The sequence below is a fragment of the Manis javanica genome, chromosome 2 (assembly GCF_040802235.1).
Source record: "Manis javanica isolate MJ-LG chromosome 2, MJ_LKY, whole genome shotgun sequence".
In the NCBI taxonomy this organism is placed as follows: Eukaryota; Metazoa; Chordata; class Mammalia; order Pholidota; family Manidae; genus Manis; species Manis javanica.
The window spans coordinates 2,353,323-2,365,688 of NC_133157.1; the positions used below are offsets into that span (position 1 = coordinate 2,353,323).

The window sequence follows — 12,366 nt, forward strand, 5'->3', positions numbered from 1 at the left end:
CAAGCCAAACGGGCAGCTGTGGGACAGGCCGGGCTGCGCGCATCTCTGTGTCCGCCAGCACTGCCAGTACTCACCGTCTCTCCCCTCTGTCCTGGGTGTCCTGGGAGTCCGTCCTTGCCCGGAGGGCCCTGCACAAGCAACGGAAAGAAGTTTCAGTCCTGAGGAGCACCTTCAGGACTTAATGCCACACCAGGTGACAGAAATTACCATTTCATTTCGAAGGTGATCACAGTTCAGTTGTGGGGACAAAGTACCACGCAGTGGCCTGGACCCTGGCATCATGTCCTGAACACTCATGCCCAGCCTGAGGGCACCCTGCTGGCACCCTCATCTCCCGCGGGAGAGACGGAGGCAGAGGGAGGTCAGCCAGCCCCGAGCTCCAGCCGCAGGAGGTGCGGGTGGCACGGGGACCAGGTCGGCCTGGTTCGGGCTCCAGCTCTCCCTAACTGCTGCCCTCTAGGGCATCCTGCTAGGCAGCAGCTCCCAGCATTGGACGGGTTTTTCTTCTAGCCAGGTACGGGAGGAAGTATATCGTACCTGGGGATGAGGGGCGCTGTACCGTGTCCCCAGAAAAGAAAGGTTGGGACCCTAACCCCCGGAACCCGGGAACGTGGCCGCATTCGGAAACTGGGTCTGTACAGATGTAATCAAAGCAACGTGAGGTCTGACGGGATCAGGGTGGGCCTACATCCAAGGACTGGCGTCCTTACAAAAAAATAGAGGTTGAGGACCCAGAGAGCCCGAGAGGAGCGGGCCATGGGAAGGTGGGACGGAAGCTGGGGCGAAGGCGCTAGGCCAAGGATGGCTGGCGACCCCCGGGAGCTGGGAGGGGGTGTGGAGCGGATCCTCTCCCAGAGCCTCGGGATGGAACCAGCCCTGCGACACCTTGAGTTTGGACGTGTGGCCTCTGGGTGTGAGGGGGTGAGTTCTTGTTGTTTTGAGCTGCTATCTCGGTGGTATGTGTTATGGCAGCCCTGGCAGACTCATACCCACCTGGAAAACCACCACAAACTTAACGAAGCAGCTCCCAGCAGCCAGTTTCCCACCCACCTCCCTGCCCCACCTGCTGTGCAGGCCGCGCAGCCCAGGGGAGGCGAATGCTCCCGGAACCCCCGTGCCAGGCCCGCCCAACAGGGAAACAGGGTACTTACAGGGGGGCCCTTAGGTCCAGGAAACCCCGTGGGTCCTTGGGGTCCGTTGGGTCCCTGGGGACAGAGAATGGCCAGCCTGAGGACAGATGCCCCTTCCCAGCGCGTGGGGCCAGCAGCTCCCACCAGACTCTTTCTGCGTTGCTGGTTCTCTGGGCAGTTTCCTCTCCCGGGCCCTTGGCTCCATTTGTTCCGGCCACTGCCTCCCCGCATCACCAGTGTGGAAAAGGGTGCCCACAGGGGAGCCAAGGAGGCCAGCATGGGGCCCATCCCGGCAGCTACCTCCTGAACCCCAAGGCCAGGGCCAAGTGGATGGGGTCGCTGTCTTCAGCTGGCATTAGACTCCATCCCCAGGCAGGCTACCTCTGTCCCACCTCTCCTTCAGGCGTCACGGGCATGCCCCACCCATCCCACCCCGGTGAGGCATGTGGCAGGGATGCTGAAGGCACTGCCTTCACGGGGTCCTTACCCGTTCCCCCGGAGGGCCTGCCGGGCCATCACCTCCCGAGTTGCCCTAGGGAGGGAGGGAGAGCGCAAACAAAGCTTATTATGGTTATTAGGACTGTTCCTGAACCCAAGACTCTGGCCCACGACATCCCCAGACCTTCAGAGTCACAAGCTGCTTATGTGCACTTCTGTCCGTCATTCAAGGGCTCAGTAGTGAGTGGAGAGCGTTAGCCACTGATCTACGGCTCCCAAAGGCCACCTGCCCCTCATCTCTACGCACACACGTGACACTGAGCAGTTATCAGCAGGCTGTGGCATTTCCAGGAGGACCATCTGCGGCAGCGAGATGGACGCTATGCTCCAACCGAGATGCAACAAAAACGCACGCAGGCAGGACACAGGTGTCTATTCCAGGCCCACCAAGCAGGGGACAACAGCTGCTCTGTGACGTTCAGTCAGCTTATGGACAAGAAGCAAGGCACCCCAGAGCATACTGTGGGAGGATGTACTGTATCCTCCAGGTGGGTGCATCTGGTTAGCTGAGGGGCAGGCCAGCTGGAAGGCCCATCTCCTCGGTGGCAATGCCTCGGAGCCACGTCCTGCCGGACAGGACGGGACAGGACAGGAAGGGCCTGTCTGGTGGAGGTTTGTTTCCACACTGACAGCAGGAGGAGAGGATGTGAAAGACAGACTCCAGCTCCCACTGCAGGCTTGCTTTAGATTTCTAGGAAAGATCTCTCTGCAGCATTCAGGCCCTTTCAAGGACAGCAATAAGGCCGCCCCACCAGAACCGGGTGGGCCTCACTCCACAGCCCACTGGACCTGGCCGCCTGGGGATGCTCCACTGTGGGACAGCCCATCCTGCCTCTGCTGCGCACTGGGGCCTTAGCCACGGGCGGTCAGGGGGCCCAATGTGCCCGGAGGCTATTGGAGGGGACCAGCTCCTTCCTAAACACCCCCAGAAAGCTTTTTCCAGACATTGAAGGCCGAGGGCCACCCTCAGGCACTCTGTGAGTCTGCGGCCTTTGACTTTGGTTCATGCGCCACCACATGGGAGACTGAACACATACATACCTTGGGACCAGGCTTCCCAGTGATGCCCCGGGGGCCTCTCTCACCCCGTGGGCCCTGGATACAGGGGAGAGAAGAAAGGTCAGCTTCAGCCCTCCAGTCCTAGAGGTTCTCCAGCCCCCCAGGCATGCTCCCTGCAATGTGCTCCCATTTCTGGAAGGCGGCCCAAAGGGTGGTTACCGTTGGGCCTCGCTGCCCCCGTGGTCCCGGCTTCCCAGGGGTACCCTAGAATCAGAGAAGAGGGGGGTCGGTCAGTCTCTCAAGACACCTGCCATTGCCTGAGTGGTGGCCCTGTCCTGAGTCATGGAGAGACTGCTCGAAATCAGAAGCTGGGGAAGGCCCACTCTCCTTATCTTTGTTTTAATAGGTTTTTCAGGGTGAGAGAATTCACTGCACATTCCATGCACAGAGCTTTGTATTTCTGCACACGGCCTGTTGAAATCCAATTTTCTTCCTGTAGTCTGACGGATGTTTACCACTGTTATCTGGTTTTCTTTCCACAAAGCGTCTACACCACCCTCCTTCCCTGTGTCCTCATCTCCCTCACTCTCAGCAGGTGGGGGGGAATCGTTATTGTGAGAAAAAAGAAGAAAGTCGACCCCTTTCATACATAATTTACTTCTGCTATAGTTAAGAATATTAGCCATTAAATTTTCAACAGGCTCTGCAGACAAGCAAACTTGCAATTTAATGTATAAATCATATTTCCGAGAGTCATTTGCTTCTCTTCTAACAGAATCTAGACTCTCTGTTGTTGCTTTGCATTTGCCAAACCACAGAAAACATTTGAACTACATTTTTTCCCCCAAAGCAGACATAATAGCTGGTAAGTGCAGTTTACCTCCAGCCCCTGGAAGTTACGGATTACATGGCCCCTATATCCCCACTGCGTCCCGATTCATATTCTGGAATTTTATTCTGGTTTCTAATGATAAAGCCCAAGACAGGTCTGCGCTGCTAAAGGCCACCTGATCAACTGCCTCTCACCAGTTTCATTCATGCAATGCCAGAATCAAAACAGCTTTCTAGAGTCGCCCATTTTGAAATGATTTTCATAAAACCATTTGTGATGATGAGGTAATTATGTTGCCTTTTAACAATGCACTCTTGGTTTCACTGCTTTAATTATATGGCAATATCCTTTGGCTTCAAATAAATATTTGCATACAAAAATTAATGAAACATCTGCTTTCTTCAAGCAACAGACCTTTGCCAGCGCTGATGCCATGATGAGTCCTGGGCCCCTCTTGGTGTCTCTGGATGAGCATGGCTGCTGAATTTTCTTACACCCGCCCCCCACCCAAAGCTGGAGCCACCACGGTTGGTCGGGTGGGTTTGATCCTGCCTCGTGAATGGCTCGCAGTCCTAACCTAAAGATGCCCGAGGCTTTGGGAAAGAGCCCCAGCCACCAATCCCCTGCGCCTCACAGTGGCCCCTGAAAACTAACCCCAGCCAGAGGGTTTTGGTCCCACGGACCAGCACTTTGAACAAAAAGGGGCTGGTGCACAGCCTCCTTAGCGAGCCACCCACTAAGTGGGTGCCTGTTCCATGTCCTCAAGGGCAGGTTCAGCAGTCCAGAAGTGGCCCTGTTCCAACCGAAAGGCCAAACACAAGCAGAAGAGGCCTCCCGGTTGCCAGCAGTGTTCCCAAGGGGACTGGCTCTTCCCAGCAGGGCCTGCCCAGCCACCACCGTGTCCCCTTACAGCCAGCTGTACATAGAGGCTCACGTCCCTGATGCTTGTACTGAATCCACAGGTGCTGACGCACAGAACTGAGCCAGTGCCGCTGCAGGAGCAGAGACAGGCTGGCAGAGGGCACCTGCTGGCACACAGGCAGCCCAGGGCGGGAGAGGCACCCACATGTGAGCACAGGCACGAATCGATCATGCCTGGTGCCCGGGCACCCAGAAGCACACATCTGACCAGAGTGTATGAAAGCAGATTAGAAAGACCTTTCCAGAGGAACGTAGTACATCCACTGCTTTCCTGTCCATCCCACACACAGCGAGCAGCTCTTCTTTAAAGATTCCCTGTTACTCCCCTGATGAACTTGGCTGGGCGCCCGCACCGCTTTAGAATATAGAGCTGACCGTGAGGGGCACAAGGGCAATGCCAGCAGCCCTGTCCCCAGCCCAGGCCTGCCTTCCTCTCCTCCCTGCTCTCACCTCACAGCCCAGGGAATGTCACAGCCTCCAGGAAGCCTCCTGACTGCCCAGGTGGGGCTCTGGCTCCTGTGAAAACTGTCCTGATTCACCCTGTCCTTCCTCACACTGGGCACTCATGAGCGCTACTCACTGGATGGGCATTTGCCATAGGGGTGAAGGTCTCCACATGAAACCCCAGTCTCTCCAATGCCCAAACCAAGGGCAATACAAGCACAGTCCCGCCAGCGGCACCGGGCACTCATCAGTTCACGGAGGCTCAGAAGGCAGACAGTGTCCGATGCCTCCGGACAGGAGGCTCCATGCGGGGGACAGAGGACAGGCCCCTCTGCAAGGCGCTCAGCCCTCTGCAGACCCCACCCACTCTTGCTCCCCAGACTTGCCACACAGCCATGTCATAGAGAAAGCGGTATTTCAGATGTTGTGCATGTGCGGCTGCCCTGGGCCCGGCTCGGGGGGCACAGGTGAATCGAGGGGAGGTAAAGGCAGGCTCCTCTCTGGGCTCTGCACTGAAGCCTGTTGCCTGCATGTGAGCGGGAGGAGCCCCCGCCTCCTGGCGTGAAGTCCACACTGGGTGTCGGGCTAGGAGCCTGAAGCAGAGGGTGCTGAATTCCAAGCCAGGCCAGATGTCCGGCCACCAGCTGGGGGGCTCCCACCAGTGGTCAGGCACTGGGTGGTTGCCTGGCAGGTGCGTGCGGGTCTAGACTAGACCCGAGTTTTGCCTCCAGGCTTTGTCTGCAAGTCCCCTGTCGGTGGGGCGGCGGGGTGACCTGGGGCCGGCAGCCTGGGTGAGCATCTCTTTTGCCCCCACCCGACTCCCGCTCTCCTGGTCCCCAGCCAGGCCAGGCTGCCTCCTCCCTGCCAGTGGGACAGGAGCAGCGAGATGCTTCTCACACAAGGCCTCAGAGCACCAGTTTCTTACCCCATGGCTGCTGCCTAACTTTCCTCAATTCCCATATAGAGTTTGCAGGGATGACGTTTTCAGTGTGGCCAGAGGCTTCAGGCAGGTGGCGAGAACCACCATGCCCCGGGGGGATGGCTTTGAGTCCTGGGGATGCGACCCCCTCTCACCCCCACCACTGCACCCTGGTCACCATCCTTGTGTCCTGAGGTGGCCCATGTCCCCTGGCCTGCCCCCTCCTCGTGCTGACCCCTCACTCAGGCCTCGGCCTGAACCTCCCGCGTCTGCACGGCCCAGTCCACATCGTCCCCCCAGGCCATCTCCGGCCCCCACCTAAAGTCAGTCCCCCGAGCCCTCCCTGCCCACCTGCTCTATGCAAGCCTTGCACACCATGTCCGCTGCCAAGCCTGGTGCGCTCAGGATGTTGCGTTCACTGTCCCTGCCTCTGCAAGGAAAGCTCTGCCAGCGGGGCATAGGCTTTGCTGCTGTGTCCCCAGGGCTCAAAGAGCACCCGGGGACATGGGGGCAGAGTGGGTGCTCAGTAGTGGCGTTTGAGGGGATGGATGGACACGGGCACCTGATTCTAAGAGAAACCCTGAAACCCGGTGTGAAGAGATGGCCAGAGAGCAGGACTGTGTGGCACGGGGCATTCCAAACCACGGGGCGCGACCAGGGGGGGCTGCTGTCATGGGGGACAGCTCCCTAGGATCCCGCCTCCTTCCGTGGGGAAGGTTCCAGAATAAAGGTGGGACCGTTTCTCAGATGGGGGAAGCTCAGAGCCTTACGGGTCTTCCTGTGCAGGGACACGGCTCTCGCTCAGTCGCCCTGTGGGCACTGGGTGCGGGGAGCCCACAAGCTGAGGAAGGAACAGGCCGGGTCTCAGACCCGGGGCCTTGCTCTCCAGTAGGATGAGCCCAAAAAGCTGCAGCAGCTGGTTCGCGCGTGACCAGGAGGACCTCGGGTGCCTCCCAGGGATGGCCTGGGCCTCCCCAGATTCCAGGTTCTCCATTTGTCCTGTGGCCCCAGTTGCAGGGATGGCCCTGGCCCCGGGCACGTTTCTCCCACAGTGAGTGGCGTGCGTGCCAGGCCTGTCTGGCAGTGCAGGAACCATTCCCCTTGTGAAAGCCGGCATCGTTGTCACTCCCCCACCCCATGCCCCCATCAGGTGTGGCCCCCCACCCAGCCAGGTGTCCACCAAGTGCATGATGGAGCCACACGTACCCTAGAAAATCCTGAAATCCCCAGAGTGGATAATATCTTCGGGGTGTCCACACTGCAGGCCTGGAACCCTGGGTCACACCCCACAACCAGAGCCAGCCCCCGGGCCCACATTCCTTGCATTCCAACTGCTCGGTTTTTGGCGAAGCCCCTGGTGACCCACAGCTCCGAAACACGGGCACAGGGGTCCAACCTTCTCAGCTCAGGGGTGTGGAGGCTGAGAAGCATGAGGGGCACAGGTGGGGGATGGAGCCAGGACCAGAGTGCCAGCCTCCAGGGCCGCCGTCGGCCTCTGCCCCTCCTCGAGGCCCCAGACTCCTCCATGGGGCAGGGCGGGCTGGGGTCAGGTCACATGGCCAAGCGCCAGCCGTCCCGACCCCTCCTGGAGATTCCTGCTGCCCTATGGGGGCTGTCCATCCTCCCTCACCCCATGCTCACCAGACCCTGGGCCACTTTTCACAAATGGCATCTGCATTTTCCAGAGGACGGCCTTCCCCAAAGACAACAGACTGTCTATAAGGAAGACTAGACAGATGGGCAGGCAGATAGACGGGTAAAGAGACAGATGATGGGCAGACAGACACACAGACTGACAGATAGACACAGAAATGACATAGATACAGACACACGTGTACACACAGACCTTGTATAGACAGAGAAGGACAGATAACCATCTCTCTGTGTTTAGGCTGCCCATGTGCACAAAGAACAGGTCCCCCTTTCTCTGCTTGGCAAACGTGGCCCACACGTTTACTTACAGGGGTTCAGGCTCCCTGAGGCCTTTGTCTGAACTTCCTCCATCCCTGCCCGACCAGGGTATCCTGAGGTCGAAGCAAGTGCTCTGAAGTGAGGGGCCGGTCTGCCCGGATGGGAGAGCACGGGCAGAGAACCGGGGTCCCGCCAGGAAGGGCTGAGAAAGGCTGCTTCTGCCACAGCTTGTGCAAAACCCGCTGCCCCACAGGGCCCCAGGGCCTCGCCAGGCCTGCTCTGCGGACGCTGCCCTGCATGCCCCACACATGCCTGGGGACAAGCCCGGCTCAGAGCAAAGGCCCAGGTTGCCTGTCTTGGTCCTGTTTCCCTGGGTGGCAATGCACAGGCGCCGTCACATGATTCCCTAGTCAAGGCTATCCAGGGCTGCTCCTGCCAGAAGGCCGGGGCGAGCAGGGACTCACGGGGGGGTGTGTGGCATGACTACCCCAGCCCACCCCTCAGAGTGATCTTGCTCGGGCGACGACAAAGAGAGTCACAGTGCACACACCCTGGCGGGCACTCTGTCACAGTGACGGCCTGGAACAGCCAGGGAGGGCGCCTCTCAAATCTAGGTTAGCAGAGTCAGTGAGATACAAAATAAAATTCCTTTCCCCTTCCTTTTAAAACAAGCCTGAAGAAGTCGGTCGGTTGGAAGAGAAGAATCTGCCTTTTGCTAATGACCAGCAGAGCTGTTGCTCAGTGTTGATTAGAAAGCCTCTTTCCTCCACATTTTCCTCTAACACCTCCTCCGCTGCCTGCTGCCCCCTCCGGCATCCCGCCCGTCCGTGTGCGGAAGACGCCCGGGCTTAGTGTAAACGCTGCGAGCTCAAGGTCGGCTGTTTTGGACAGCAGAGTGGGTGAGAAATAAACAGGGTGTGCTGGAAATGTACCCACTAGCACCAAGGCAGAGGCCAGGCTTCCTTACCCTGCCACCCTTCTCTCCGTTGGCACCAGGAAAGCCAGGGAATCCGATGGAACCCTGAAAGAAAGGCAATAAGGAGGAGCTGAGAGCTGGACCCGGGTGGCTGGGAGCAGTGTGCTACGGCCCACAGCTCTGACACAGACCCCACCCCACCTCTCTGCCCACTCACCCCCCCTACCCACCCACTCAACAGATCTTTTCCCAGCACCTCACAGACTCCAAAAGTCTTACCCGTGCTCCTCCACCCCCTTCTCCCACCCGTGTCTTCAAGACACTGCTGGTTTAAAGGACAGGGAATGTGCGCTAAGATTAACTGGAGGCGGTGTGCGAGCCCCACGCTCGTGACAGTCTGTTTACTGTGCCTCCTCGTCAGGTTTTGTTATCTTCCCAGAACACCTCTAAATAAAGAAGCTTGTAAAGTCAGAAAGCTTGCAAATGTATGCGTCGCAGCTAATTCTAGAAATCTACAGGTGCACATGGGCAAAAAATAAAATTGAGCGCTTGGGTCTGGCGACCACCCAGTACCTACTATGTGACCCCAGGACATGGGGAGGTGGGGGCTGCCCTGGGGCACGGGGAAGGGTCTCCACTCTCTACATGGCCTTAAAATTTTGACCTGCACATATTCTTAGACCACGAAAAGTTTACATATTTTCAAATGTGGCTCTTCTCACATGGGGCTGAGCTTGGCCAGCTCCCCAGTACACCCATCTGCCAACCAGGCAGGGGGCCTTGTCAGTGTGGGAGGTGGGTCTGGGGCCATATCTCATTTCCAAAGTGCCCCCAACAGCTTCAACAGGCTTCCCTCACCTTACAGAAAGCTGCCTGAACCTGGTCCAGGCACCCGCCCTTCTCTCCCAAATTCTTGCCTGTCCTCCCCTCCCCCAAGGGGACATGTACTCCGAGAAACCGTGTCCAGTGGCCCCTCTTAGCCCACTGTGCATGGACGGCACTGTGGCTGGCAGCTGCATCATGTCCATGTTCAAAGCAGGACAGATGGACACTAAATAAAACACCTGTTTCAGGGCGAACCACCTCCCCTGCATACGGGTGGGGCCACGCGCCGAGTGTGGACACTGGCTTCCCAGGGAGGGCCGACAGGAGCATTTCCTCAACCAGAAGGGACTGCCTGGTGCGCAGCCAGCTCACAGCACCTGCCTCTGCTGACAGAGTGAGCACGTGGGCCTGAGAGGCGCTGGAGCCGGAGCGAGGCAGAAACGGCACAGATGCAGACCTGAGAGAGACAGGGCTTCTCTTTTGCTGTTAATTATGTCTCTGGTGCAGGCAGCTGGTTATTTTTTAAGAAAGAACCATGAATAATAAAAGGTGAGATTTGGAAAAAAAAAAAGTTTTAAATGATTTCCAAAGCTGTAAGGAGCTGTTTCACTTAGAGAACATGACTTCATCTAAGAAGGCCTTCATCTGTCTTTTATACTCAGTTATAAACCCTCAAATCTCCAGGGTGAATCGGCAGAGAGGCTTATGGAGCTCCGGGTGTGGGGAAACCAGCAGACCAAGCCCCCACAGGGCCGCAGGCGCCGAGGACCCTGAGGGGCAGCCTCCCCACGGCCCAGGCTGGGTCTGCCCCCTTCTCTGAAAGGCTTAACCTTCTGAGCGCCTTTGTCCACAGAAGGCTATGAAAAGAGCAGCGCTGGACAGATCCAGCAAACGTGACATTCCCTGCTGCCTTAGCAGCCTCCCCAGGGATGCCAGCAGATGACAGTGTGTGGGGCGGGCAGGGCAGGGAGTGTCCTGGTGTGAAACCCAACAGGGGCGGAAGTTACCTTTGGCCCTTGTCTTCCTGGGTAACCGGGCAATCCTGGGACTCCGAGTTTTCCCTGGGGAGAAAACAGGAGTGGCACTGAATGGCCAGCACAGTCTTTTCCCACCCACGTCCTCAGTGGAGAGAAAGCCGGTGCGTGCAGACGGGGAGGCCCCTGGTGTCTGTCCTGCCAGTGACACCCCAGAATCCCTGCCCTGATTTAAAAACAAGAAACCAGCACCACGGCTGCAGCAAAAGCAGAGACACGTGCCCGAACGAATGCGGTTTTATCTGTCAGCCTTGGGGCATGTTAGCCTTGGGGCAAGCCCTGTGGGAAGGTCACTCCAGGAGCCAGTTCCCGACGGAGGCTGAGGGCAGGGGGCGGGCAGCCTCATGCAGCCGGAATGCACACCGAGGGGAGATGTATGTGGTCGTGGGGCTCAGACCCCCAGGCTTTGTGAACCCCTGTAGGAGGGCATCTTCCAGGGACTGGCCATGCACTCAGAGAGACCCAAGTCGGGGCAGGGAAGGACTCATTTGCCAGCACACAATTTGCCGGGAGGGTGGCAAGAGGGCCAGGTTGGGGCAGAAGGGGCTGCAACCCCATCAGACCACACGCACCCCAAGTGGAGGCCTCAGCCTCCCTGAGCCATTGTCTAGGATGCCCTGGGCCATCAGGAAGGGTGCGGCATCCTGCATCACGTACCTTCTCCCCTGAGGGTCCCAGAGGACCAGGGTCACCATTCGGACCTCCACGACCCTTGGGGCCCTCGGGGCCATCTTCTCCTCTGGGACCAGGTGGGCCTATCTCCCCCTGCAAGCCAGAAAACAGAAGGTAAGCCAGACCACAGCAGTGTCCCCCGCCTCTGTCCTGGGGGCGGCTCCCAGGGAAGCCTGAGGTAGGAGCTTCTTGGCCCACTTAGGGGGGCCTCCTAAAAGCAGATGAACCTCCCAGAGCTACTGACCAGACGTGAGCACCGTGCAGCAAATTACAGGGCTCCGCTGACCAGCTTCGCCGCCCCCTGCACCGTGGAGGGTCAGTTGGCTTCCGGATAGTTTCCCGAGGCTACACAAGCCTGTTTCCCCATCAGCTCTTGGCTGACAGGTCGGTTAGCAATAGCAGCTCTGAATCGCTGCTCCCCCAGATTGGGCAGCATAACCTGCAGGGATGGGGCGGGGCTGCCTTCTTTCCCTGAAGCCCCAGGAGGCATGGAAATGGACCATGGCCCCTAGGGGACAGTTGCCTGGGTGTAACTGGCACACAAGAGACCGTGTCTCCAATGGAAGGGGCCTACATACAGCCTCATCCAACTCCCCCCATGCAGATGGGGTGCCTGGGCCCAGCAAGGAAGAGGGCCCTGGGGGCTTGGCAAGCCGGCAATGCCCACCCCAGCCATCCCCACCGACCACTGGTTTTCAGGAGCTGCGACTGGACATTGGTGCAACCCACAAGAGAAGAAAGCAAGCACGGATAAAGACAGACCACCAAGCCCCCGTCTGCCCGTGGGTGGAGAACTCTGTGCCTAAGAAGTGATTTCCTCAGTCAATGGAACAACTCTGCACATATTAAGTGAACACTTAGGAAATGCCAAGAGCATGGCAGAAACCTCTCTGCAAGAATCAAGGCTGCCGATGCTTGCTCCTTGGCTGAGGGGGCGTCCCAGCTCCCAATCCCGTCCCCATCCACCTCCAACAAGGGGCCACCTCATGTAGCCTGGCTCACGACCGGGAATGTCTTTGGTGCAATCTCTTTTGAAAATGCACCCTGGCAGTGTGGACCCCAAATGCGTGCACTGTGTTGTCAGAGAAGCCCCTTCCTGGGGAGTCAGGATCCTGCCACCACAGAGAAACTTCTGGAACGGCTGTCTTTAGCAGCAGCCTAACTGGGACACGATTGTGAAACGAATCCCTCTTTTATTACCTCCTCCCTTGAGGCAGGCACAGATTGCCTCCGCTTTTTTAGCTTGGAACAAAGCACCAAGGGTT

General features: G+C 58.1%; 1 protein-coding gene across 8 annotated transcripts in view; it reads right to left on the reverse strand.

The window, feature by feature from the left end:
* Positions 1–12,366, reverse strand: part of COL5A1 (collagen type V alpha 1 chain) — a 149,027-nt gene that overhangs the window by 35,966 nt on the left and 100,695 nt on the right. For all 8 annotated transcript variants that reach the window (XR_005058395.2, XR_005058397.2, XR_012125189.1 and 5 more), the window contains exons 30-37: positions 11,087–11,194; positions 10,403–10,456; positions 8,622–8,675; positions 2,847–2,891; positions 2,670–2,723; positions 1,618–1,662; positions 1,152–1,205; positions 75–128 (exon numbers count right to left, since the gene is read on the reverse strand). Coding sequence is in view for 5 of the 8 variants with exons in the window: in XM_037007744.2 (XP_036863639.1) it covers positions 75–128; positions 1,152–1,205; positions 1,618–1,662; positions 2,670–2,723; positions 2,847–2,891; positions 8,622–8,675; positions 10,403–10,456; positions 11,087–11,194 (468 nt within the window). In the remaining 3 variants the exon portion in view is untranslated. The remainder of the gene's footprint in view (positions 1–74; positions 129–1,151; positions 1,206–1,617; positions 1,663–2,669; positions 2,724–2,846; positions 2,892–8,621; positions 8,676–10,402; positions 10,457–11,086; positions 11,195–12,366) is intronic.